At 41.8% G+C, this 26555-nt stretch overlaps 2 protein-coding genes across 4 annotated transcripts in view; both read left to right on the forward strand.

Annotated features, from left to right (window-relative positions):
• Positions 1 to 3458: 3458 nt before the first annotated feature.
• LOC128438751 (lysosomal membrane ascorbate-dependent ferrireductase CYB561A3) lies at positions 3459 to 11148 on the forward strand. Of its 3 annotated transcripts, XM_053421428.1 has the most exons (7): positions 3459 to 3596; positions 5077 to 5206; positions 5861 to 6065; positions 8684 to 8892; positions 8992 to 9146; positions 9225 to 9393; positions 9467 to 11148. In XM_053421428.1, exons 2-7 carry the CDS (start codon positions 5084 to 5086, stop codon positions 9491 to 9493), a joined length of 888 nt encoding a protein of 295 aa, XP_053277403.1. In that variant the 5' UTR covers positions 3459 to 3596; positions 5077 to 5083; the 3' UTR covers positions 9494 to 11148. The 3 variants fall into 3 exon arrangements, with proteins under 3 accessions (XP_053277403.1, XP_053277404.1, XP_053277405.1); XM_053421429.1 differs by lacking the exons at positions 3459 to 3596; positions 5077 to 5206 and adding an exon at positions 5217 to 5358; XM_053421430.1 differs by lacking the exons at positions 3459 to 3596; positions 5077 to 5206 and adding an exon at positions 5223 to 5363.
• Positions 11149 to 15121: 3973 nt separating this feature from the next.
• loxl2b (lysyl oxidase-like 2b) overlaps positions 15122 to 26555 on the forward strand; it is a 42327-nt gene continuing 30893 nt past the window's right edge. Inside the window, exons 1-3 of the mRNA XM_053421200.1 lie at positions 15122 to 15254; positions 19198 to 19557; positions 19848 to 20023. Coding sequence (XP_053277175.1) covers position 15254; positions 19198 to 19557; positions 19848 to 20023 — 537 coding nt within the window. The 5' untranslated portion in view covers positions 15122 to 15253. The remainder of the gene's footprint in view (positions 15255 to 19197; positions 19558 to 19847; positions 20024 to 26555) is intronic.

Raw genomic sequence — 26555 nt, forward strand, 5'->3', positions numbered from 1 at the left:
TTCTGGTGTGTGGGTCAGCAGTTCAGACCGGGGACATGGCAGAGGACAAAATAGTTAGATTTGAGTAGCGGTCAACACAAGAGCTGAAGAAATCAAGCAGATAATATAAGATTTTCATTTCATTTAACCTGTACTAATACAACTCATATTCTGTCCTTTCACAGGATAGAGCTTATAATTTTTTGCTTGGCACATGCATCCTCAAATAAGAAATCTCAAATTTTAAGCCACAAATCAGCTGTTCATTAATAACTAACCTATAATAAATAGGTGATTAACCCTCATGTTTCACACAGAAGAGAACATATTGCTTTTCGACCACGCTACAATCATTTCAAGTTGTGGATTTAACTTCAATGCTGTTGAATAATGTTTTACAATATTGTTATTTCCCTAATATTTAGTCTACCCACCTGTAATTACATAATTATATATTAGAAAAATAGCAAATCTGCATATTGCTGGACTGTGGGAGGAAGCTGGAGTTCCCAGAGAAAACCCAGACAGACACAGTGACGACATGCTAACTCCACACAGAAAGGCTGCAGCCAACCTCGGATTTAAACCTGGAACCTTCTTGCTTAAGGGCATCAGTGCTAACTGCACTTTGCCACTCTTCTTCTTAATTCCTACATCAGAGGGAAACTGGAACTCAGGTATGTTTATAGTCCTATTACCACCCTCAACTGTTTTGTACAGAAGTGTTTACAGATGCCGCCACAGTCTCAAGGCACCCTTTAACCTATGTTCCCTGTGTTACCTTCCTAATAGTCAGTATCACGGCTCCGAACCGTAGTTTGGAGCTCACTGGTAGTTTATCTGAGGGTCGTTGTCTTTTTAAGATACATTTATTTGTCCCAAACACATGCACAGACATGCACAGGCAAACTCATGCAGGTAGGGAAATTTAACCTCTGCTTTTGACCCATCTGGTGCAGGACACACAGAGCAGTGAGCAGCCATGTACTGCGCCCGGGGAGCAGATGCTGGAACCCTGAGCTTATCTAGACACTTTTACTGCCTAACTACTATGAGCATGAGCTGTACGGGGCATCATTAGCCTGCAGGTACTCTTGACACACATCTGCGTCACACCGCAGTCATCACCTTCAAAAACGTCAGTTGTCTTTTCCACAACACCTGGGTGTAATACGTCATACCCATTGGCTTCTGTACTTAAAGCGACAGGCCAAGCCTTTAACAACTGTGTACAACATATGATCGTCCCTGCAGCGCAGCGTATAACCCCAAAAATGATGGTGATGAAACTTCAAAATCTATTGTAATTGCTGCGTTTATTGTGTCATTAGTCAAACCATCCAAGAAGGTGTAAAAGAAAATCAGAACATGAACCCAGACGCCCCCTTACAAAAGCCTGGAGCTGTCCCACTGAGGCGCACAGCCATCTCTGCCCACTCTACCTAAGTATCGTCATCCCCCACACTGTGCTGCTGAGGCCTGGCACACCGAGGAAGGGCAGAGAGACACATCTTAAAACATGGCTTCAAGGAGTCTGTCAGAAGATCTAAGAGACTTTGATATAAAGAAGGCAGGGACTTGTAGTCACTGACATCTCGATTTTTGTCTGTTTTAGAGAACAGAGACTCAGGCCCTTTACACGGTTTGATTTCAGTACATGTGCAGCATGTAACGAGATTAACTGTCAGCATTGGTGCAGATTAAAACTAAGAAATTATCCCATGATATTCGTTAGGAAGGGAACAATAGCCGGAGCTTTGTTTGATTCCAGATGGCGACTTCAGTGCATGTTTTCCACTTCTTCTCAAGTATCCTCTCTGAATCCCCAAAACACCTGCAACAAAAAAATTATGAAACTCTGGTCAGAGAAATAGTAACGACATAAAGAGCCTCAATATTCAGATATTTTGCATGTTGTCAAGAATACATCTCAGCAGTCATATTTGAGTCAAACAAGGACAAGAGGCCTTAAAAGCACTCAGTGCAGGGAGATACTTGCTGAAGAGGGTCTTATTGTTGTGAGCTGAAGAAAAAGCGGCTAAATTAACCTTGAGATTAGAATCTTTGTATTTGCCTGTGCTGCTGTCCCCAAACACCTTGCCTTCATCAATTTGTCCTCACACATGTGCATGCATGTATTTTATTACGGTAAAGTGTGTGTGTGTGTTTTTGATTCCCCTTGCACTGACTGCTCAGAGTTTTAAAAAGCCTCTGACAATGCAGAATAATGGTATCCTGCAGGATGCAGTTACTTACATTAATATTACTCTTCTCTTGTATTGCTCTGCATGTTTATAAATAATCTCAATAACTTTGTCATTTTAATATTGAATTCCTTTCTTCAGAGTGACTTTGCCGCATCTAGGGAAAAACACATGACATATACCCGCGGGTGTATTTACAGCAATGTCTAATATTTATGCGCATTGTCTCCATTAAATACACCAATAAATATAAGAAATAATAAAATAATAATATTTTATGATTACATATTTCTCATGCACAAGTTTTGCTCTGCTGCTTTTCCACTTTGGGTGACCTATCCCTTTAACCATTAGCAACTGGGCCCAAGACCTTCAGGGGGCCTGAAGGCTCCAGGTTCAGTGCAGCAATTAGTTTATTCGAATTTGACCGATGGCAATTAGTTTGCTAATACTGCTCTTACCACTAGGGGATTTATTGGCCCATTTACATTCGCGGATCTTGTGGAAGAGTTGAAGTGTGGTTCTAATGACTGTATTATTTTAGTCTATATGATCCTTAAATGGTGTTTGGTTAACTCTCTCTCTCTCTCTCACACACACACACACACACACACACACACATGCACTGCACAGGCTGCAAGAGGAACCGAGGTCAGTGATGGCTCCTCTGAGGGTTAATCTGGCTCCTGCCTATAATGTGTGCAAGCTAATCAATGAAGTAATACCAGTTATTCAAGCTGCAAATAGATTATGCCAAGAGGAGCCAGGAAGCCTTATCAATAGTTGATTAAAGGGTTAATTAATGCAACTATTTGTCATTTTATGTGAAAACCTTCTGCCATAATTTTACTTTTCCCTCCACTTTATAGTTTTTTTTCTCCATCATGAATAATCATACTCTGGATGATATGTGTTGAACAGACAAAAAGACGATACATCTTGTTCTTAAAGCTGTAACATAAATATACAGAATAAAACAGGTCAACTACCAAAAACGGATGCATCGCTTGCAGATTCCACAGTCACGCACGGTAAAAATGTCCCCTCACAGCAGAATAAAGACTCAGACCGTAGCTGCCTGCAGGTGGCGCTGTGAGACAAAAAATCTGTGTGTGAGGGTATGTGTGTGTGTGTGTGTGTGTGTGTGTGTGTGTGTGTGTGTGGGTGCGCGCGCGCGTGTGTGTGTACATGTTAAATAATGCCCAATGTTGCAACACATACACATTCAAACACACACACGCGTGAGTAATAAAACCACATTTCCCACAAGGCGCTGCGCTAGCGATAAGGAAATGGGTCAAGTGAGGGCAGGTACCTCTTCCTGATTGTGGAACTACTCAGCGATTATTCCCGAGTCACGTCCCTTTGCACGTCTCCTGTGGTCTTCATGGAAGTGGAGTGTTTGTAAAGCAGGTACACAACTTTACTCTGTTTAATCACGTGACATGTCAGACTAAATGAGGAACTCAAGGTGAGTTTGAGGCTTATCTGTAGAGAGCTGTGTGTGTATGTGTCATCAATAATTCAACAGCCATCGTCATGAAGAGGAAACGCTTTAGCTGTCATTGATAACTGAGGACCTCTCAAGACTTTATTTGAAAAAAACTAGTTTACGTTGTTAGAGAAGAGTAGACATCAGTATTATCACCGCCAAGAGTAAACAGAAGAAGAGAGTCTGCGGCCGAATACTTTAAATAATCTCTGTTCCTAAACATGATTCCTTAAAGGGGAAGGAAAACGTCCCAGGGTCAAGGACAGATATGAGGGAGAGCCACGGTGCGGCGGGATGAACCCGTGAAGACAGAGGCCGCCTCGGGATCAACAGCGCTCATGTGTGTGAAACCGCAGTTTCACATCAGTATGTCGGGCTCCGGGTGTGTTGTGAAAGTTTCTGAGTTGGCCGCAGATCTCAGTCGAGGTGTCAGGCTGCGACTCACGGTGCTGTGACGACCTGCGGCTTCATGTTGAGCTCAGACAGACACACTCACACGCACGGCTCTCTGGAGTTGTGAGGACACTCAGTGACATAATGCATCCCCTAGCCCCCTGCCCTAACCCTAACCATTATAACTAAATGCATAACCCTCGTGTCGCCTTAAATGTGTCTGCCGCAGTGAACTGTGGGATGAAAATGTCTCCTCTGCGTTCATAAGGTACGGTCCAGTGTTTCCTATCCTAAAGGAGATAAGTTAGGAGGCATTGAAGCTCCTTTCCTTATCATTTAGAGCAGAGGTCGTCAACAGGGGGTCCATGACCCCTAGAGGGTCCGTGGAGGTACTGCAGGGGGGATTTCGAAATGGTTGGTTGATTAGAGTTTTTTTTCTATTTTGTAAATGCTTCCCCACAAATTAAAATGTCCTTAAATATACATTAACATGAATCCAACATATTGTAGCGAACGGATATATGGAGGCAAAAGACGTTATCTTTCAGTCAGCAATGCACACATTCAGCGACACACAATAATAAAAACATGAATGTATGAACCTGTGTATTATTTAAATAGCCAAGTATTGAATGCACAATAACAAGGGTAGCTATGTTTATACATGGCACTGGGCCCAGTTTAATATAAAACACAATTTATGGAGCGGGGTCCCTGCTCAATCTCTCCATCAGTTTGGGGGTCCTTGGCCTGATAAACATTGAAGGCCCCTGATTTAGAGAATTCAAACAGCTCTTGTCATGGCGGCCGCTGAAACACGTCTAGGTCCTTTCACTCAGTTAATAACCTTCATAAGCAAAGTGGACTATTTGAAATATGTCAGTCACACGTGTTTCTGACTGTGCTTGTATCTCCACCAAGTCTGATAAAGCTCTGTGGTTTGTCTGTGTGGACCAGATACTACTTGGCTGATTAGCCCCAAACTGATCAATGTGTCCCTCTCCCCAGGCAGCAGATGCTGCAGGGCGGTCCCTCGACTCCCAGCTGCACCTCCACCCCACCAGACTGCTTCCCCCTCAGCCTCCGCCACACGGCCGAATGTAGAAGTGAGACCTCGGCTGAGCCAGCGAACCGCAAAGTAAGAGCAAATCACACAGTGAGTGTCGGTTAAAGATTGACTGTGGCAAATATAAAAAATAGTCAGGTGCAGCTCTGACTCCCCCATGATGAGCAGCTAAGCTCTGTGCTGTAAAGAAGGAAGTGCACAGTCTTACAGCAGCTGTGGATAAGGTAAGGTGAGCAATACCTTTCCATCAAATGTCATGCTTATAATACTATGTTGAGCCTGCGTTGTTGAATTAAGTGGTTGTAGTTTGAGGTTAAAATAGCTCCAGCCATTTCTGCTGCAATATAGGTATTTTCTGTTTGTATCCTTCCTGCCTGTCATTCTTTCAATTTAGTAAACACTTAAATTTGGCCGGTAGCTGCTGCCTTTATCCATCGAAGGATTTAGTCTCTTAATGTGTCTTTGTGTCTTTTAGCCTATCAGAGAACAGCATTTCAGTGAATATTTAATCATGTATTAAAGGGCTGTTTCACACTGAGCTGTAGTCATTGAATTATTGTTGAGACAATTGATATGTGTGACCCAATTGTCTTGTAAGGTACATTTAGTCTTCCTCTGGCCTGATTAGTACTAACTCATGTTGGGATTGAATCAGCCACACAACCATCTCTCTGTCTTACCTCTTAGCTGCCATGCTGTCCTGATTTTATTCTCTTATCTGTTCAGCTGACGGATCTCTCCAGGATGAGGTCCACCGTGAACTTTTACCTATGCTACCTGCTGTGCCTGGGCCTGGGCTTGGCCTGCGTGGTGTGCGTGTGTGTGTGGAACAGCCAGTGGCGCGGCGGGTTCGCCTGGGACGGCTCGGCCCTGCAGTTCAACTGGCACCCCGTCCTGATGGTCACAGGCCTGGTGGTGGTGTACGGCATCGGTGAGTGACTTTTTCAATTTGGATCTCTGAGTTTCATTTCTGTTTCTCACTTCTTCACACACACACAAACACACACACTGTATATACATAGACACATGCCACAGTACTTAAAACTTCCTCTGTGGTAGTTATTCTACAACAGATGTTTCCATGACCAGATTTGCATGCCGAAGTGTCCTTGGGCAAGATACTGAAGTTAGAAGTTACAACTTCTGAAATGTTATCTGTGTTTGTTACTGTGTTTGAGTGAATCATCTGTGGTTTTCTTTTTAAGAATTTTATTTGCATACATAACAGGAACACCATTTAGCATTTTCCTTACACACTGTGACAGACAGATTCTACTTGAATAACGCCTGTTTTATATGGAAAGATGTTATAATTGAATACAATTATCTAATGGAATCAGCAAGCTCCATTAGATGTTAACTGTTTGAAGCACTGGTTCCATAACTGTGGGCCCACCCACTGGGTTGAGAGGTGACACTAACACTGTATCGATCAGTTAAATTTTCTTTTAAAAGGTGGGGGTAGGTTGTAATGGTCCAACCGCAATATACCAGAGAGAGAAAGTGAGAGAAAGAATCTTCCGACACAGGTTTTCTCTGACTTGACCTTTTCTCAGGACTGTGTGAGTGTGGTGACTCTTGTTTAGTCTGTATTACCTGACGGGGCGGAGTGACTCGTCGACTTGTTGTCATGTTATTGGTGTTTAGAATTTTGTGACATCATAAAGTCCCTCTAGAGTTCCACACGTTTTCAACCTGACCAGCTCTGAGCAGCCAGGATCATAAAAACACCTGTGTGTGAGAGCATAGGCTTTAACAGGATATAATGAATGCCTACCTGAGCTTTCTGCTTTAACTACAACTGAACATATGTAGCCTCCACTTTCCATCCTTAATAACGGGCTGTTGCTGAAATGGTTAAAAGATGATATAGGCTGCATAGTTTCTCCCTGTCTGTGACATATACAGCTACCTTAAAACTTGAGTAAACGTTTTTTGATATGTAACCTGATGCGTGCTATAATGACAGTATATCATGTAAATGGTTAGCAGAACATCAGATGTTGTTTTACAGTGCACACCCACTCTCTCTCTTTTGCTCTTTGACTCTCCGAGTGTGGAAAAAAGAATCATGTGACTGTTTATAATGAAATGAAAGTGATCGCACATGGCCATGTAAAGGCATTGTGGGGGGCCAGTGCTCAGCTGAAGAAAAATGGCACCCCTCTCAGTAGTAAAATACTGTAAAGAATCTTTTAATTATTTATTTATACAATGAAGTACCCATACACACATATGGATGTTATTCATACATTTATCATAAGAACAGTTAACAACAAAGAAAACAATGGTGTATATAATCATGTATAATTTAGTGGTCTATAGAATAAATATCTGCCCAAAATCTGGCAAAAAACAAACCTAACTAACACTGATTGATAATCTTACTTTTCAAAAGCATGCATTACAAAGGTATCAACATTATAACACTGCCTATACAACATGCTCAACTAACAGAGCACAGTCGAGGACGATTGTACACAGCAGTATTGATATTAAATCCTATGCTAGGATCACCATTATCCAAGGTAAATAAAGATATAGGCAGTGTGGAGCAGGACAACACACAACGTTCCTATTAGTTTGTTTTGCAACAGTAATTCACACGACTGAACTACCCGGTTAAAGGAAGATCACTAATGCTGTTTATATATATATATATGACTGCCATTTTTCTAATATAATACTGTGTACTGTATATTTAACAATTCAAAACATGAAAAACGACCCGGGTTCATGAGAACAGACATCGGTTCACACAATATTAAGAATAACAAGCAAAAAGCAAAGTTTATCATGTTTAAATTCTATATGCCATTGTTTTAACTGTGTACACAGGTCAAACTTGGATTTAAGAAGCTAAAGCTGTCAAACAGCCGTATTAACTTCAATTTGATGGTTGGATATTGGTCATGGTTGAGTAGTGTGAATGCCAGGCAGATCTGTAGCATAATTGTTATGTTTTCAACTAAAAACGTGATAGTGTGGATGTTGCCTCCTACACTAAGGCCCAAGAATCCCCACATTAATATTCACTAGACATAGATTTTTATTTGGATCTGCACCCAATTGCACACACTTATAAATATCAGTCCCTTAAATATGTTTGTTTCCTCAATATCCTTTAATCATATTATCTGATCCTTGATATATCTTTCACCAAAAAAATGTGGAAAAAAATTGTCTGGATCCACTCACTGACCAACTTTCATAGTAATCTGTGCAGTAGTTTTGCGTAATCTTGCTTCCTTACAAACACACAAACAAATGCTAGTGAAAACATAATCTCCATGATGGAGGTAAATATATAGTTAATATTAAATATATGTTGATCGGATGTAAAAGAAGAGATATTTATTTTAAGATTTTATATTAAATATTTGAGCAATAAAGGATCTGAGTATAATAAGAAATAACTGTATCACGTCTTCCCATTTTCCGACTTTCTTAATCAATCTCAAATCCCCAGTTGGAGATACTTAATTTCCCTTAATACTTAAAAGTCCTTCTAACTCCATGCCTCCTCCTCATTGATATTGCTCCCTGCAGGAGCGGTGGTATACCGCATCCCCCTGACCTGGGGTCAGAACAAACTGCCCTGGAAGATCCTTCATGCTGCACTGATGCTCATCGCCCTGCTGCTGTCAATCGTGGGACTTTGTGCTGTGTTTGACTTCCACAATGCCAAACACATGGCCAACCTCTACTCCATACACAGCTGGATTGGAATAACTGCTGCCGCTCTGTTTGCCCTACAGGTAAACGAGATACAATACGCAAACAGAATAACAATAAGGTCAGCAGACATTTCATTCTGCTCATGCTTTCTGTGGATGTCTATTCGTTTGTCCATGTAGTGGGTGGTAGGTGTGGCTGGTTTTCTCCTGCCGTGCTCCCCTGTTTCACTACGAAAACTCATGAAACCCGTCCACGTGTGGCTGGGAGGCAGCATACTGCTGCTCAGCATCGCCGCCTGCATCTCCGGAATTAACGAGAAACTCATCTTTAGTCTGTAAGTCTTGTTTTTACTGCCTTTCATGTTTTCCATCTCGGTTAAAATTTAAAAATCCTCCAACATTTTTTTCCACAGTAAAGGAAGCACTAATGAAACTCAGCCGTACTCCAGCCTTCCACCTGAGGCCGTGTTAGGAAATTCATTAGGAGTTTTGATCTTAGCCTTCGGTTTGGTCGTCCTGAAGATTTTGTCCAACTACTCATGGCAGCGACCGGACCCTCGGCCGGAGGATTCGGCTTATGCGGTCAGTGCGGCTGATAAAGCATTAATATAGATTTGAGGATTTCATTTTAATCCTTATCTGCTCTCTCCCACAGCCATTGTTTCAAGAAGAAAATGAGTGAAGGAAAATTGTCCAGGCAGGGAGAATCTGCTCATCCATCACAGATCAGAAGAGTCGAGATAGCTCTACTCTGAATGTCAAAGGAGCTGCCTGGAGTTTGTAAGAATGATCTGCTTCTGCAAATATTTATTTGAAATTTTATTTAATGTTGCTTTTTTTTGCTCGACGAATAAAAAACGTATTTCATGAAGAATGTCCTGTTGTGTAGTGCAATGTAGCTCATCAATAATTAATTTTAGCTTTTACTTTATTGCGGATGGGCCAAACTAACACAGGTGGCCAATAGCTGGAACATATACTAAACTATGTTGTTCACTTCAGAGCCACATGAGTGGGGTTGGATCTGCTACTCATTTTTTTTTTAAATTTCTTTATATATTCTATACACATCCAAACTTCAGTTAAGGTCGAGTTAGCCAAGGACATTTTGCTCTGAATATTAGCAGGGTTAGTGTCAACATATATTTCATTTATCTATGCAAACTTTTCATCCCCCAACCCTCAAAGTAAAGGTACCAGATACTAAGGCAGTTGGTGTTAAATTATTATTTAACTATTATTAATCTGTCATAAACATTTTATGGGACACTTTGGAACAAAGAGAATTTTACATCACATATTCTTCACATATTTTTTTTTATAGATTTTAATGTTTTCATAGCCCCACAGGCCCAATGTTTACCTGACTGAACTCTTACACTGTGTCGGCAATAGGTCTATGTTCATGTTCTGTGGATCTGAGGGTTAATAGCTTCAAATAGTACTGTCTAATGTATTTGTGTTGTCATTCCTTTTAAGATGTGATAATGAAATGGCTCTTAGAATATAAGTTCCCCGCTTTGGCCTATGAACTACTGGATCGTTAAATTTCACTTGCATCTGTTTTCGAGGCACTCCAGCCACTTAGTGAGATGTCTGGACACCTTCTTGTATTACCAAGATAGAGGATCAACCATTAAAGTTTTGAAAAGCTGACATTTGCTTTATCACCATCATGAGGTCAAAACTTGCAATACTTTCCCATAACTATATCTGCAGAACTATTGCCACTCCCATGAGCTTCAGCAAATTTATACTATACCAGTTTAACATGGACAGGTTGGCATTGCAACTGACAATCATTTTGATGTTATTAAGTACTGACTCATAGATCTACCAGATTCTGTTTTGTCTTTGCATTGATGTTGCAGCATTTGGTTTCAGTGCATGTTTCTGTGGTAAAATATTGAGACACCTGATGCAGCCTGTGATTTACAATCTCATCGTATGAATCCGGTACCAGTAAACCACTTACTGGGAGAGAGGGTTGCATTTAGTTAGCTGAGTTATGTCCAAGTTTCAGAATATATCTCTAACTAGCATGGCAGAATCAATACTTCCGACAAGACCCAGAAGCCTCCGGTTGAAACCACATTTATATTCACCTGATTCATGGTAATCCTTGTACTATTTAAGTACTGTTATTTGTCTGATTTCATTTTGAAAGTTGAATGTTCAATGTAAGACACAACAGGTAATGAAAATGTGCTTTCCGACATGATTCTGTATTCTACAGAGAGCTTTGTGTAGAAGTGAAAGCTGCAGAAAAAGACCTGCCCTGTTCCTCGGTTTTCTACAACCTTCACTTTATTTGATAAATAAATAATCTGAAGTTCACAGACTAGAATCTGTCAAAATCTTCTTATCAGATTTGGTTCTATCTGCTGAAAGTCAGCCTTGTTTAGGAAACGCCAAGAACAGCTTTTATCCTCTCCCTCAAACCATAATGAAAGCAAACAATCTGGCAGCTCCAGTAAACTCACATCTCTCTAACTGAGATCTGTGGAAGGATTTTCACTCTTGACTTTTAAAGTTTACTGCACGTTTACTTCTGTTGAAACTCAGACAATGACACAGTTGAGATCTTCTCTAAACTCTGTAACTTTGCCCTCAGATATGAGCTGGAATATGGCTCCATAGTGAAAAAGTAACAACACAAACACGAACTTGGACCGTGGCCTCAGGTGTGATTCAGCGGGTACCCTTTCTAAACGACACCTCAAGGTCCCTAAACAGAAGTAGAGACAACCGAGGGGAAGTCTGCAGCACAGGTGTCAACATAGAATTACTCAATGAAACCGCTGAAACATGAGATGTGTCACAGGTCCAGTGTCTGACTGCAGGGAAGTGAGTTGGCTGTAACCTTACAGGACCCGATTGATTCATAATGCGGTGATTCTGAAAAAGTCTGAATCAAAGGAAAAGTCAGACGTGATCCGATATAAAACTATTTCTGTAAATCTGCCCCAAGGAAAGGAACCATATACTATAACTCTACCACATTATAAAGTTGTGTTCAACTGTACAGAACCTGTGTAACAAGCCTGGGTGAGGCTACACTTCACTGTCACAGTTCTGCTTTGACAAACCTTTAAAGTCAGATAATCCAGTATGTAGCTCTTATAGCGATAGAAAAATTATTAGTAAAGTAAAAGGAAGGTGGTCTAATTATTTGCACCAAAATGTACCAAATCATAGATGTCAACATTATGAAGGTCTATATGTATGTATTTATATTTATATATAATTATCTTAATCCTGGTTAGCAAACAGTTTTTGTAGATTAAATAAACGAGACCTGTGAGAGGTAGTGGTGCGGCTGGATGTTTAGTAACCAGATTAGCTGTTTCCCCCATAGACTGTATAAAAAGATGGTTGACACAATGGCTCCGCAAAAGTGAGGCTGGCTGCAGTATTGATCATAAACTTGGCCTCTTCCAAGTTAGTGGTTGGGACATGTACCGAACTAAACAGTCACAGCACATGTATGAATATACTTATTATCACACCGTTCATGTTCAAGTGCTTCACAGTTTGTTCCATTATTGAAAGCAAGTAAGTCCTATTTAACACAAGGTGGCAGCAGAGTTTAGTCCAGTCCAGGGTTCACTTCCAAAAAGGCTTTTTCAGTATCCTGCATCCATGTTATGTTTATATTAACATAACATGGATGCAGGATACTGATTGATTTAAAGCATGATGCATCTCTCATTCCAAAAATGAAACAAAGGCAAAATAACTTTAATAAGTGTAATCATCATCTGCCATCAAAAAGCCCTGGGAAATCCCCCCAAAACAAAACATATTCAGACAGACAGTTTTAGTGCTAATGCGTTTTGAGGGAGTAAAGCTCACAACACAATATTCCTGATCTGATGCAAGTTTAGACATAACAAGCTTAGTTTTTCTATGTGGACTTAATTAATGACCAAACACATGTCTCTCTACATTGCATGCATTTTGGGGCTTTGATGTAGCGTGAGGAATTTTGTGTTATAACAAATTAATTTTCCCACTGATCAATCAATAGGTGGTGCTGTGACCCTGTAATGATATTAATATATGAAGCTGTTCAGCTCAGGATTGTGATCATATGGCAGTAGTTTGGGGCTGGTTGGATAATGCACAGTGGATTTACAAAGTACTTCCTGTTTCATGGTGAATCAGTAGGTGTCACTATGACACTGCGGAAATATTTACACATAGAGATGTTCACGCTTGGACTCTGATCATGTGACAGACGTTTTGTGGTTATAGGACAGTGCACACTGGAGTTATGATAACATCGTGTCCTTTGGCGAAGGATGAACCTTTGCTGCACCTCAATGTTTACACGGTTTGAGGAAACGTCTCAATTCTGACCATGATCCAATGACTTGACTGAGCTCTTTTGAGCTGTATATTGTAAAGCATCCAAGAGCAGTGCATCAAAGTATGAAACATGTCACATCCTGTCACCAGCAGGGGGGGGCTTTGACAGTGAGTCGATATTGACACATGGATCTGATCAGGGCGGGACTGTGAATGTGTGAATGAGGTTTGAGGCTGATAGAACAATGCACAGAGCAGGTACAATCCCTGAATATTGACAAATCATCAAAATTCTACGCTACGGTTCTTTCTTACTCTTAATCATGAACTAAAGTTTTCTCTCAACATTAAGTTTAATAGAGTTTCCAACATATCAACAATGTGTATATCATTGTGAACAAACTCTCTTCAGTCCTGGGGAAGAAGATTTGTGCCCTGGGCAAACTATGGCCTTACACTGCCCTCTAGTGACCAATATTGCAGGTGCAGCTCAATCCTCTTGATTTGACTCATCAAACTTTAATCCACACCACAGTCAGCCTGTGTGATGAAATCATATTATGTACCGAGGTAGTTTATATCTCCATCCTGTTTAGGTGACATCCACAGAAGTTGAAGTTGATCTGATGAAAGCCAAAGGACAAGTTCATCAGAGTAAAATTGTAGAAAATGGACAAAATGGCCACCAAAGCCATGTATTTTGAGAGAGACTGAAGTATGAACACTGAAGTTACATCAATTTCGTGTTTCACGGCGAGTTGATGAACTTTGACTCCACGCCACTAATATGGCGTTTGACAAAAAGTCGCAGTGATCTTATGCCTACATTATCAATGTCTCGAGATACTTTTGACACAGCTTGACATGGTTGCAGTCAGTGGATGAGGAGGAATACTTCCATATGTAAGATGTTCAAAAAGGCATTTCCTGTTGGTGCTGTTCTCGCCCATCTCAAATTACTCCATAATACAATTACTTATTGGGGTTTTGAATTTCCTGCAAACTTTGGTATGAATTTGAACATGTCTAGGCCCTGAAAAAGCCCGACAAGGGAAATACAAATCCTTTGAAATACAATAGGGCCTCCCACCGGAGATGCTCGGGCCCTAATGATAGGAACTTTAACTTTTTAAATGGTCCATCTCCTAACCATAAACATTGAGGAAGCAGGATTTATTACCTTTACTGTCAACTACCACCAGATGGCGATCAAGAATATTTGGCTTCACTTAAGGTGAGCAGTCATGTCTCCATCATTATATACAGTCGGTGGTTTCCTCTCTGCACACATTCTTTAAGTATAGTTAAATTATAATGTTGTTGGTTGGATTAAAAGCACTTTTGGTTTCCTGGAGAGATTTGCTCAATTTTCTGTAAGCTAATCTCATAGGCTTACCTATAAGTACTTGTTTAGCTTTCTTGTTTTTTAAAACATAATTTGTATGTTGAGTCAAAACAGCCCAACAATCCATTGACCACAAAGTTTCAGAAAAGAGGGCTCGGGGGACGATGCATTAAATGTGTGAAATTCTCATTGAAAGTATTATGGGTTGTTTTGACTTATTATCAGACAAATAGCCCCGAAAGGGAAAAAAAATATTATATTTGATATTTAATATTTTATAAACTTCACGCAAAGCCTTTTGTGAAATATTTTCGCAAAAGTACATGTTTTTTCAACCATCAGATTTTTCACTCCATCTCTCTCCCTGGGCTCCGTAGAGAATAGATGGGGATGCAAACTCTTGAACCATTGAATAAAATCAACAGCTGCCAGATAATTCATTCACAAGGCAACTTTATTTCTACAGATCTATAAACCAAGTGGTTTATTATTACTAAACACCATCAAACGAGATTATATCGTTTTTAAACGGTACATTGAGACAATCACGTCTGGTGCCGTGTTTCCACTGAAGCTGTGCGCGCTCCCGCGAGCTGCATGCTCTTCTCGGCGGGGCGGCAGAACTCAGCACGACACCTGTGAGGTCATCGTGGAGGCGGGGCCCCTGCAGCTCGGGGATGTGCATGAGACGGAGTGAAAGTTTGGAGAGAGACAGCTGAGCTGCTTCCAGCCCGTTGGTGCAGGAGCTGCAGGACTTTCAGGGCAGGAGAACAGCGACAAGAAAACAGTAAGTTCAGCCCGAGCCAATCAAAGCGGTCACAGTGGTCCTGTTGTGAGGACTGTGTGTTAGTAGATGTTGTTAAAGGGCTGTGATGTTACTGTAGGGGCTTCATTGTCTTCAGCTCTGAGCTTCAGTGGCTGCACCATGATGGTTTAAACTCATTGTGTAATGATGAGTTTTTTTAAGCTTAAAGACCAAGTAAGTTTTGTACATGATTATCATTCATATCTGAGTTATTACCACTTGTATTGCATGACACCACTACATCTAGAGCTTAATCGATCCGTTAATAGATCATCAGAACATCAGACATTAACAACCTTGGTGATCGATTAAGTGTTTTTTATGTGTCAAGTAAAAATGTGAAACTTTTTAGGGTTGCAGCTTTTCCAGTTACAGCTTCTCCTATGTTGAACACATTTGAATAACTATTTTGAAGGTGACACCTCGGCCTCTGTGAGCTTTTCTTCATTTGCCCTTTCATTGACTAAACGATGAACTGATTCATTTGAATAATCGCAAACAGATTAATGAATAATGTAAATGAAGCATTAAGTGCAGCCGCTCTTACGTTCTAAGCAAGAAGTCGCATCAACTGCAGGTATTCGTGCAACTATTAGTCTTTTGTTTTTCTTTTAGCTTAAAACTACTTATCGTTTATTATTAATTTAAATAAAGAAAATGTCAGACAAAATTTTATTCGGGGCATTTCAATCTGGAGTTGTTGTTTTCTGGATGTTTCTATATGCAGTGAAGCTGAAGACACGGGCTGAGTAGAGGCTGCATGCCGACATTCTTATAAAGTGACATTTTGACCTTTCAGCCGATGCGTATCCCCTGCAGCAGCAGGTGGGACAAGTCTGGCTTCCATGAAGGTGAAAGTCCCACCAACCCTTCTTAAAACACAGTGGTGCTTACGTTGGGATAATGTGTTTTTTGTAAAGAGCGACTTAGTTTAAAATATCATGATGGTAATTGATCCTGTTCAAAAGCATCAGTGTTTTTGAGGCTAAAGGCAGCAGATGTTTCAGATATCCAGGTTTCCTGAGGTAAAGTATATGTTGTGCTGAATGATTACATGTTTTCAAGGGGCCGCTGCTCTCTGAACTTCGACTCCCTCACCCCAGATATCATTAAAGACATTATTTGTTTTCTCAGCGTGAGATGGAAAAACTGTCATCTAGGAGGAATGAGCTCCTCTCAGGTCTGCATGCATCTCCGCAGTTGAACCCGTCTTTAAATGTTAATGCTCACGCTGTTTTTTAAATGACATCACACTGGCACTTTGTGAGCAGACCCCGAGGCTGGGGGCTCCACTACATCTGCTCGCTCCGTTATGTGAGTGTTGTTTCGAGCTTGTGCAACCACTGCCACGTTACAGCGAGCAGAGTCGGAGCTCTGCAGCTGAGCGATCATCAGCCAGATGTTTTTCACACAAAAGCAGAAAAGTTGGATTCGTTTGTAGGACACGCAGCTTTTGACGAGTTGGTGGGTGATAGTGGTTTTGTGCATATTTTTGAGACAGGCATGGGTTTGACTGACAATGGACTCTTGGTTACATCAGTTTTTGACCTGGAATTGGGATTTATTCTCTGTGTTTCGAGGCAGGTAGGAGCTGGGGCCAGTTAGGAGTATTTCTCTGTGGAGTTTGGCTTTACGTCACCCTGCTGGAGTCTTTGTCAGGCTCCACTCCAGCTTCTCTGATGGTTTACTTAAAGTAAACCATCAGCTCTCCACACGCAGTGAAACAAGATAAGATAAGATAATCATAGTTAGTCCGACAATGGGGAAATTTGCAGTATTACAGCAGCTAGAGTCGAAAGGCATCAGCAAGTAATAATACTTAAGTGTGAGGAGTATAAAAAAGAACGAATGTAAGTAATATGTACAGTGTAAGACAGGAACAATATGTGCAGTGTGAGAATATGCACAGTGAATGGATTGCACATGAACTGTTGATATTGCACAGTTAAGAGTTAAAGTCTGTGTGGCAGTTGACCATGCCATGGGGCTGTCACCACAGCAGCCAGAGACAAACCACTCAGGTTTTAACATCTTACATTAATAAGAGACCAGGTGCAAACATAAACTTAAACCTCTACATAAAGAGTTTGCAGCTTTGCAGCTCAGCACTAGTTTCACTCAAGAGTCTCTCTCGTGCTCCTCTTGTCTCTGTCTTAGTTCCATGCCCCAGCATCTGTGACGCTCTAGTGTGTGTCTGTGTCTCTGAGTGTCTCTCTCTTGATGCAGCTCAGCCGCTGCCTTTTAAACCTGAGGATCAGTCCGCTAACAGCTCTCACCTGCGCTCCTCTGGTACAGGTGAAGGTGCTCTCCCAGCCCCCTCACCTCCACAGTCCATAATGGTGGTGAATATAGTTTTTACTGGGAGCAGAGCTGGTTGTACAGTCTTACTGCTGCAGGGAGGAAGGACCTGTGGTACGTCTCCTTCAGCAATAGGGTGAATCAGTCTGTTGCTGAAGGAGCTGTGATGATGAACTGTAGCCCACAGAAGGGTTGGGACTGGTTGTCCATGAGAGATGACAACATCATCCTCTGTCCCATCACCTCCACTGGGTCAAGCAGGTATCCCAGGACAGAGCTGGCTCTTCTAATCAGTCTGCCCAGTCTCTTCCTATAAGTCGAAATGCTGCTGCCCCAGCAAACTGATGCAGAAGCCATCTTCTTTGGAGATGGCCTTAAAAGGTCTTCAGGAGGACCCCCTGCACTCCAAAAGACCTCAGTCTCCTGAGCAGATACAGGCTGATCTGGTCCTTCTTCAACAGTACACTGGCACGATCAGTCCACTCCAGTTTATTGTTCAGGTGAACACACAGGTACTTATAAGAGGTCAATAACTCGATGTCCATTCCCTGGATGTTTACTGGTGTCGGAGGGAATTGACTGTACCTGCTGAAATCTACCACTACTTCTCTGGCTTTCCCCGCAATGATCTGGAGGCAGTTCCATTGACACCAGTTCAGAACGTCCTGCACCAGTCCTCTGTATATGCAAACGTATGCAACTCTTTAACTTCAAAATGTTTTATTTTACATCATCTGTATACATGAAGCCTTAGATAATGGAAACAATTGTTATAAAAGTGCCCCCATTTGCTGCTTTAAGCCCATTAAGGTTGTTATGCCATCTAATGATTAATGCCTTGCTGAATGGAAAGTAACGTGTTCTACTTTTACACACAGTCTCCAGTTTCCTGAGAAGGTATATAAATTAAACTGCCTGTGGCAAACGTAATAACCAAATATTTGTGGGTTATAAATCTGCAAACGTTAGCCATTAATCACCTTATAAAGATGTGCAATCATCTAGCCCACATCCAGTAGACATGGACCAACTTTCCCATGTATTTGGGGCGCCTGACATCCCTCTCATTCACAGCAGCAAAAAGCCTGCTTCACTTCAACCTGTTTAAAGGTTTTAGGAAAGACAAAATGGTGAAGAGCTCAGCCGGGATGTTTTGAATTGAGCAGTGTCAGGACCAAGGCTCTGTTGCTCTGAAGGAAGCTGCAGGGTTGAGTGATGATTCTCAGTTCCCTTCTCAAGAATCATCACATGCATAATAGTTATTTAATGCACTGTCAACATAAACAAATGATTTTGATAATCTGTTGCATAACATCAGTGATGGCTCGCTGATTAAACATTCCTTTATATCAATCCGTCCATGCGTCTGTCCTTCCATCCAATGCGTTTATCCTTTGAGGTCTTGGGGAGACTGGAGCCAATCAACGCTGACAATATTGTTGAATTGAAAATAATAATAATACGTTTATTTACATAGTGTGTCCCAAGTAACAACACATCATAAACAATATACTGAAAAATAATCAGTCTGATCCTCTGTTATGTACAGAGCAGATACCGCTGTGAACAACCATCTGAGACTTTACCAAGGAGTTTTCATGAATGCTCCTCTTCATCTTTTCAACAGTGCCAACCAAAATGCTGACCACCAACTACCTGCCTTGCTGCACAGTCATCCTATCAGTGCTATTAAAGCTGACCCTTGCCCAGTACGAGCACCTCGGCTACCCGCCGGGCTACCCGGACCCGGAGCAGGAACAGTACTCAGCCCCACAGCTAACACCAGACACACCCAGGATCCAGCTCCGATTGGCCGGAGATAAGAGGAAGCACAACGAGGGCCGCGTGGAGGTTTTCTACAATGGCGAGTGGGGAACTGTGTGCGATGACGACTTCACTATCCACTCCGCTCAGGTGGTGTGTCGGGAGCTGGGCTACCTGGAAGCCATCTCATGGTCTCCTTCCTCGAAATATGGGAAAGGAACAGGTGGGGCTCACTCTCTGGAAACACACATTCAATCTTCTCATATTCCTTAAAATGTCACATTTTATCAGATGTTTACTCTAGGACTAATACTGGCAGCACATGTTATTGATGTTACCCCTGTGTATGCAATTTATGACTGATTTGTCATATTATTAATCGGAAAATGGTTCAAGGTAAATGTTCCACAGTTCTAAGAAAATGCATTTTCCCATGTTTCCTTTATTTCCATCACTACATGGAAAAATTCCTCCTTATGGAAGCACTGACAAATCTCTCCTCTGTCTCGTCAGGACGCATCTGGTTCGACAATCTCCACTGCACCGGCAAAGAGAGGACCTTGTCGCTGTGTCCGTCCAACGGGATCGGCGTCTCAGACTGCAAGCACAGCGAAGATGTAGGTGTGGTGTGCAGCGACAAGAGGATTCCAGGATTTAGATTTGTCAACACCTTGCCCAACCATGTGGAGGTAAACATGCATTTTCACTCAAGGCCAAAAGCTTTGTGCACTTTTGTTTTACTGGTATCTATTTCTAAGGCAAAGGACATTTGTTATGGTGACACCTTGTCAGCTTGCTTAGTGAGAGCTGGGCTTTATCATCCGTTTTTCTTTGTCTGCACAAACACAACACAAGTTCCTGAAGTCCTGCTCAGACTATCGAGTTTAATTTTTAAATTTTTGCCTTCAGCTAATTAATGAATAATTCCAGAGAATCTGCAGATCTTGAGACATTTAGTTGGGATGCCGTGTAACATGACAGTTAAAAAACGCTTAATTGAAGCAGCAAATTTAAAGGCAAAGTTATCCTGACTTTTAATTCCTGTGATAAGTCAAGTTCTAAAACATCAGTCTGCTACATTTCCCAAAATGCTAATTAAATAGCATATTTTTGTCCCCCCCCTACATGCATGATGAAGGGACACTTTCAAATTCCAAACTCCCGTTTTTTACACAGACAACCCGAGGTAACCCTGATGACATCAATCTATTTTTTTTTCACATTTCAGAAAGGCTCCTCCAGATTTGCAGTTTTCACAGGCTTAGTTAGTATGACTCATAATATCTTCTTAGATAATAAATCTCCCCTGGTATTTGGCTGGAAACAGCTCTGTACTCCTAGGGTCAATAACCCAGCCCCACTTCTTTACGAATACTCCTCCCTAAATAGCTGGCGCTGAGAGTGTGTCAGTGAAAGTGAAGTTAAACTGGTAATTATTAGGTGTTGCACTCGTAACTGTCAGAGTCATCTGGAGCTGACGGACCTTTAAGAGCCACCAAAAGCAGAATGTTATCTTTCTGCTCACTGAGCAGGCCTCATGAATCCACATTCCAACGTTATGAGCAAACTGCACAGCTCTCTCTCTCTCTCTCTCTCTCTCTCTCTCTTTCTCTCTCTCTCTCTCACCTCTCTCGTACCAACTTTACCTCAGTTGTACATTGAGGGGAACATTTATAAAAGTCACATTCAAGCGGCCGAGACTGCCCCATGTCTGGAACGGCCTGTGATGTCCTGGATAAAGATATGTATCACCAGTTAACAAGTCAGAACATTTCATTTATTTTCTCATAGGTTCCTAATTGTGGCAGTAGCAAGATTTCCATCTAACTGTATCACAAATTTAACACAAATTCTAGTCTATTGTTAAAAGGAAACAACACTATGTATCAATTCAATTGGAATGTGTATATTAGAAGTTGGTCTGTTGAAATTAACAGCTGGTGGCACTTATGTTCCAGCACGTTGCCATTAAACCAGTGCAGAAGAAAAGGCGATGCAATCAAACGAGCGCTAACAGCAAGCATTGAGGAATAATGTAGAACACGTGATGGAAACGTGACACTGAAACACTCATTTGAGAATCAAGGTAATGCCTTGATGCAGCTCCAATGCTTTTAGAGCAGATCTGTTTTTATTGCTCTTGGCAGTATTATGTATTTATCAACTTTTTTCCACCTCAGCCAAGTTTCGCAAAGTTTATATGAAAGATTTTTTTATTTGCTCATTTTAACTACACATAGAACTAGCTGATTGGAAACTGAAGAGTTATTGCCTGAATCTGGAGCAGAGCTGGACTGAATGATAGTGAGCTGTCCAGGCCCAAACTCGACATGACTGGTTCACTCTCTGCTCTTTGACTAATGCAGAAAAGCTCTGAACACTACCTGCTCAGCACCAGACAGTGGAAAGACACTGTTGAGCATTTAGCAGCTTTACTGGAGACCAAAACAGAGCTCCAAGAGAGTGAATAATGGACCCTGGCTGAATTAAATCTGCAACTGGTTAATATCAAGTTAATAAAGGATTTATTATGTTAATGTTGAGTTCAATAATTGATTCCAGTGCCTCCAAGTGGCCAAAAGCTTTGAATCTACTGGGTTCTTTTAAAGAGCCCCCTTCCTAAGAATAAGCACAAGTAAAATAAAAAGGTGTAATATGAAATGTATGCAGCACAGCCAATATTTCACCTACATTACCCAAATTTGGATAATGTAGCTTATGTAGCCACGAGCCTGTACAATCAAGCAGATATGAGGAGTGGGCTGCAGAGGTCTGGAAAACTCACTACTGTTCTCCATACACCCACAGATTTATTTTTCCATTTAAAACTAGTCTTTACCTCCACAAACCTTTTTCACATATGCAGTATTACCCCCCCCCCCCCTCAACATATGTAAAAGAAGCCCAAGGTAAAGAGATGTCTGTAGATGTCTAGATGTCTGGAGTCAAGCTGGGATAGCAGCTGAAAAAAAAAAAGAATCAGACTCAGCTTTTCCATTCACTAAAAGAAGCCCATGTACTTATCATCTGGAAGTGGTAATCTGGTGACTCACCCACGCAACATGCTAGGGTGTAATGGCAGGATGACGACATGTCGATGGGGGTTTTTGTGGTGCGGGATGATTAGTAGGCATGTCGCTGCACCACTACTTTCTCAGGTGATGGTTAACCGCAGTGCAACGGTCAGCCTGTCAGCCACAGTGGAAATGCCCAGAGAGTGAGGTAAGAGGGAGGTGAAACGTGAACCCTTGCATGCACGTATCGCCGACCTTTGACATGTGAGCTCCGGCTCCACTTTGCGTGGGCCATGTCTTCTCGACATTGTTCAAAATAAAAGAGGAGGTGTTACATTTAGAACATTTCTATTTGGGTCCTAGACTGTGTTCTCATGTGGTCAGGATAGTTCATGGGTTCGCACGGATTCCAGCGACTTCATGTTGCTAGCTCTGCGCCTCAGTCAGCTGGACAGTAAACATCGTAGGAAGACACCCACTGTTCAGTTCTGCGTCTCTGGAATATTTTTGCGCGGCATTTCGCCAGTGTTTATTTGCGCTGTATGTTCCTGCCGAGCTTGGAGGAAGTCTCCTTCCTTGCCTCAGCCTTTCAGTTCATGCAGAAGTGGCATGCATTACATTCCGTCTCCACCCGCTTTCAACATTAAGAAATTCTGGGGTTTATGAAATGTGATGGTTGGCAGTGCCAGTTTCCACAATGGCCCAACAGACTGCCCCATTTATCCAAATTATCCGAACAGGGATTCAGTCACATTTCTCCACCTAAGTTCTTTCAGTGAGCACACAGGAGGGACAGAAGCAGCAGTCAGAAATATCTGAGGAGAGAAAGAGGGATATACGGAGCCATTTGACCTCATGGGCAAATGACAACTTGTGTGTAGACTGGCAACATTTCTGAAATGTCTGTCAGCAATGTAGAATGTCTTCAGAGATGTAACTAGGGCTGAGAATCGTAATCGCTGTAGCCAATGTTGGTGCAAACATCTTCAATTATAAGTCATCGAAAGCTTTTGAAAAGGGGGAAAAAACGGTGATGGACTCGCCAACTGGTCTGGACTGCTGGTCTCAAATGTCCGGGTAAGAGGCTCGGGATTATCCGCCTGACTCCCCAGTATAAACTGCAGAAAGTCCGGGGAATTGGATGTGAGAACCCAGCAGAAGATCCCTAAAGGATTCACCCCTAGCGAGTAAGTGAGGGGTTTATGACGCTTCTAACAAAAATGACGAAAAGAAAAGAAATATCTCCCTGGTGAAAAAGCACGGTGTCATACACGTAGAAGACAGCGACGAAGATGCCCATGTCAGTGTCGAGGTGCTGCAAACAAAATCAAGTTATCTCGGCAGCGGAATTAATAGGTCACTTCCTGCCTCTGCCTGCTGAGCCAAGCTACGCCACCCCTCGACTGAATAATGTGAAAGATTTGTTGGACCCAATTCTCCCGACATTATCTGGAGAAAGTCTGAAAATGACTTATTTAAAATCTCCTGTCTCTAAACAGTGCCCTGCTGCCCTAGTTGGTTAATGGATCAGTCTCATAGTCATTTTCTTAAGGACAATTGTATGCCTCTGGCTAGTGCGAAGTGATGTGAAGGATAGAGCGAACACTGGGTGAGGGAATGACTTGTGGTCAAGCCGGCCGGGAGTCGAACCAGGGACCTGCTGCTGAAGGTTTGTGTTTGGATCCATGTAGGAGAACCCTGTATGTCACTTCTGTGGCCACACACTATTTAATCTGATATATGGACATTGTTTCAGGAAACATGTCATTTGCCTGTAGAGACAAATCCACAGTGAAATATTGCCCAACATCTGTAGTCCCCCGCACGTGTGCAAGTGTCTTTTTACCCAATGCAAGTTTGACATAAATGGAGAACTTACCTCTAGTTTTCAAATAGAAACACATATAGCGCTGTACCTGACCATGCCGCTGTTGTTACATCTGCCATCACTGTTCTGCCCTTACCTCCCTCCATCTCTGTCAGTCAGTTTATTGTTGCAGCTTGAAACATTGATACCTGTCTCAAAAGACACCATCTTCTCCCATGAAGGTTGTAAACATTGTTGTTTTGTTGACATGCTCTGTAACACGTGACTTCACTTCTGTTTGCAGAGGGAGCCCTCACTTGTTTCAGTGTTTCTTTAAAGGACTGTGCTCGGTAGGTTAACTCGCTCTTGTTGAGGGATAAGGATTGATGACACGTTCCCATGATGCTTAGCTCAGTTATCCTCTGAGAGACTGCTCTCCTGTTCTGACAGATAGGTGTAGGTTTTTTGTATGAACATGTAGGAATGAAATCACTGTGTGGGGATTAACAGAACCGAAGAGCTTCTCGATATCTCTTTTCTTCCTTTACTGCAGCCTTTCTCTTCCTCTGCCTCCATCCTCTCTTTCTCCCCTGCCCTCTCTTCCACGAAGCAGACTTTACGACTCCCCTTTTCCTCCCTGTAGTAATTTTTTCCCTTTGAGGCCATTAGGTCAACTCTTCCACTTTTCCTCCCTGTAAACCTCTAACCATGCTGTGGTGTGGCTGTCATAAATAACAGCCCTTCAGCAGGTTTGTACTGCTGACTTGGGCAGATACAAGAATCCCCACAATCTTACAATGCTTTTCAAAATATAACATTATTTTTCACACAGCTGATAGATGTTTCTGTGGCGAGGTAAAGGTTTTCACCCAGAGGCATCACATTCCCCACAGTACTATGCAAGCGGATGTTTAGCCTCTGGAGATTCTAAAATTAAGCACTCCTCTACTCTGAGAGGGGAGTGTGGCTTGTTTCTTAGTTCTTAATTTGGCTCAGACAGACAAGTGACGTCTGATTATTCTGAATGTTTGTGTGTCTTTCTCATCGCGTGCAGATCAGATTGGTCCTGTTCTACTGTGTGGGAACTTGTCTGGTGTTTTTTACTAGAGCCGTCCATCTGTTTTCTATCACAGTGTGTAACATGTGTTACACAAGGGTGGACAAAAAAAATCACACAAGTAATCTGACCTGAAGTCAGGATTAGTTACATTTCTGTCATTATTTTTAACTAAGCTTTGGAATGTTTGTCAAACTGTTATTTCCAAGCTTGTGGACCATGAGTTGGGCTTTTGTCAAGTAGCTTGTGTGGTGTTAGGATGGATCCTGTCAGTCATGAAATTCAGTTTGACTTTGGTCCAGGACATTCATATCCTGCTCAGGAAGAAATGTAATAACTAGGGTGATCCCATTCTTTGCCACATCCAGCTCAAAATACATTATTTTAAATCCTTTAGTTTGTGAATAAATCCCCTTCAGCCTCAACTTTACTCGACATTTCTTTGTTGTTCAGCACAGCACATGGTGCAGGTCTGTCTGCCTGCTGAGAACTCTATGCTTGCTGAGTTAATGTGTACAGTGAAAGTGGTATCTGCTGAGTTTTTGTTCAACCCTGCCCGTCTGCAGAGGACGGTAACAACTTCATAGGTTTTCTCCTGATGCTGCTCTAACTGGTCAGTTAGACTGTGGCAGACAGTCAATGTGTTTGTGTGAGTGTATGAGAGAGTGAGAGTGAGAGTGAGGGAGAGAGAGCGAGTGAGCACTGGGGCCAATAAGCGTTGCACACAGCTCCACAATACATATTTCTGTTGCGTAAACATTATTCGTATCATTATGAAACCTTGGCAGATTACACCATGGCCGCCACCGCCTTGCTAAATAATGGAGAACACTGGAGTGACGTCATGCATAGTTCAAAAATGCATTTTCGAGGTACCTCTGCATCGTGTTGTACTATAATCACAACCTAGAACTTGTATAGATCGAAAAACAAGTCACCATCATTCTCCATCTTATGCTATAAGGGATGTGATGATGATCAGTTATTGCTTTACAGAAATATTTAAAATATTTGTTTTAGCCAACGGTACAATGTTGTCATGCCTGAGTGTGCATACCTCATGGTTATGTGTTTTGGCTCGGATGGTGAAAACCACGGACATGCAGTAGATACAGTACAGAGGAAGAAGAGAGGAAACACAACAGCTGTGTTTATTCATTTCTGAACAATGTCTCATCAGTTTAAGCCGCTGCTGTGTATTTAGTCGCTGTGTCACTCTGCAAACTTTGTCTGCTCAAACATTTATAATATACATTGCTGTCAATAGAAAACAATGCTTTTACTTTGAAATCAACTGAGACCAGCCGTGTCACTATCCAGATCCATGTGTGTCTTTATCTTCC

The sequence above is a fragment of the Pleuronectes platessa genome, chromosome 4 (assembly GCF_947347685.1).
Source record: "Pleuronectes platessa chromosome 4, fPlePla1.1, whole genome shotgun sequence".
NCBI lineage: Eukaryota > Metazoa > Chordata > Actinopteri > Pleuronectiformes > Pleuronectidae > Pleuronectes > Pleuronectes platessa.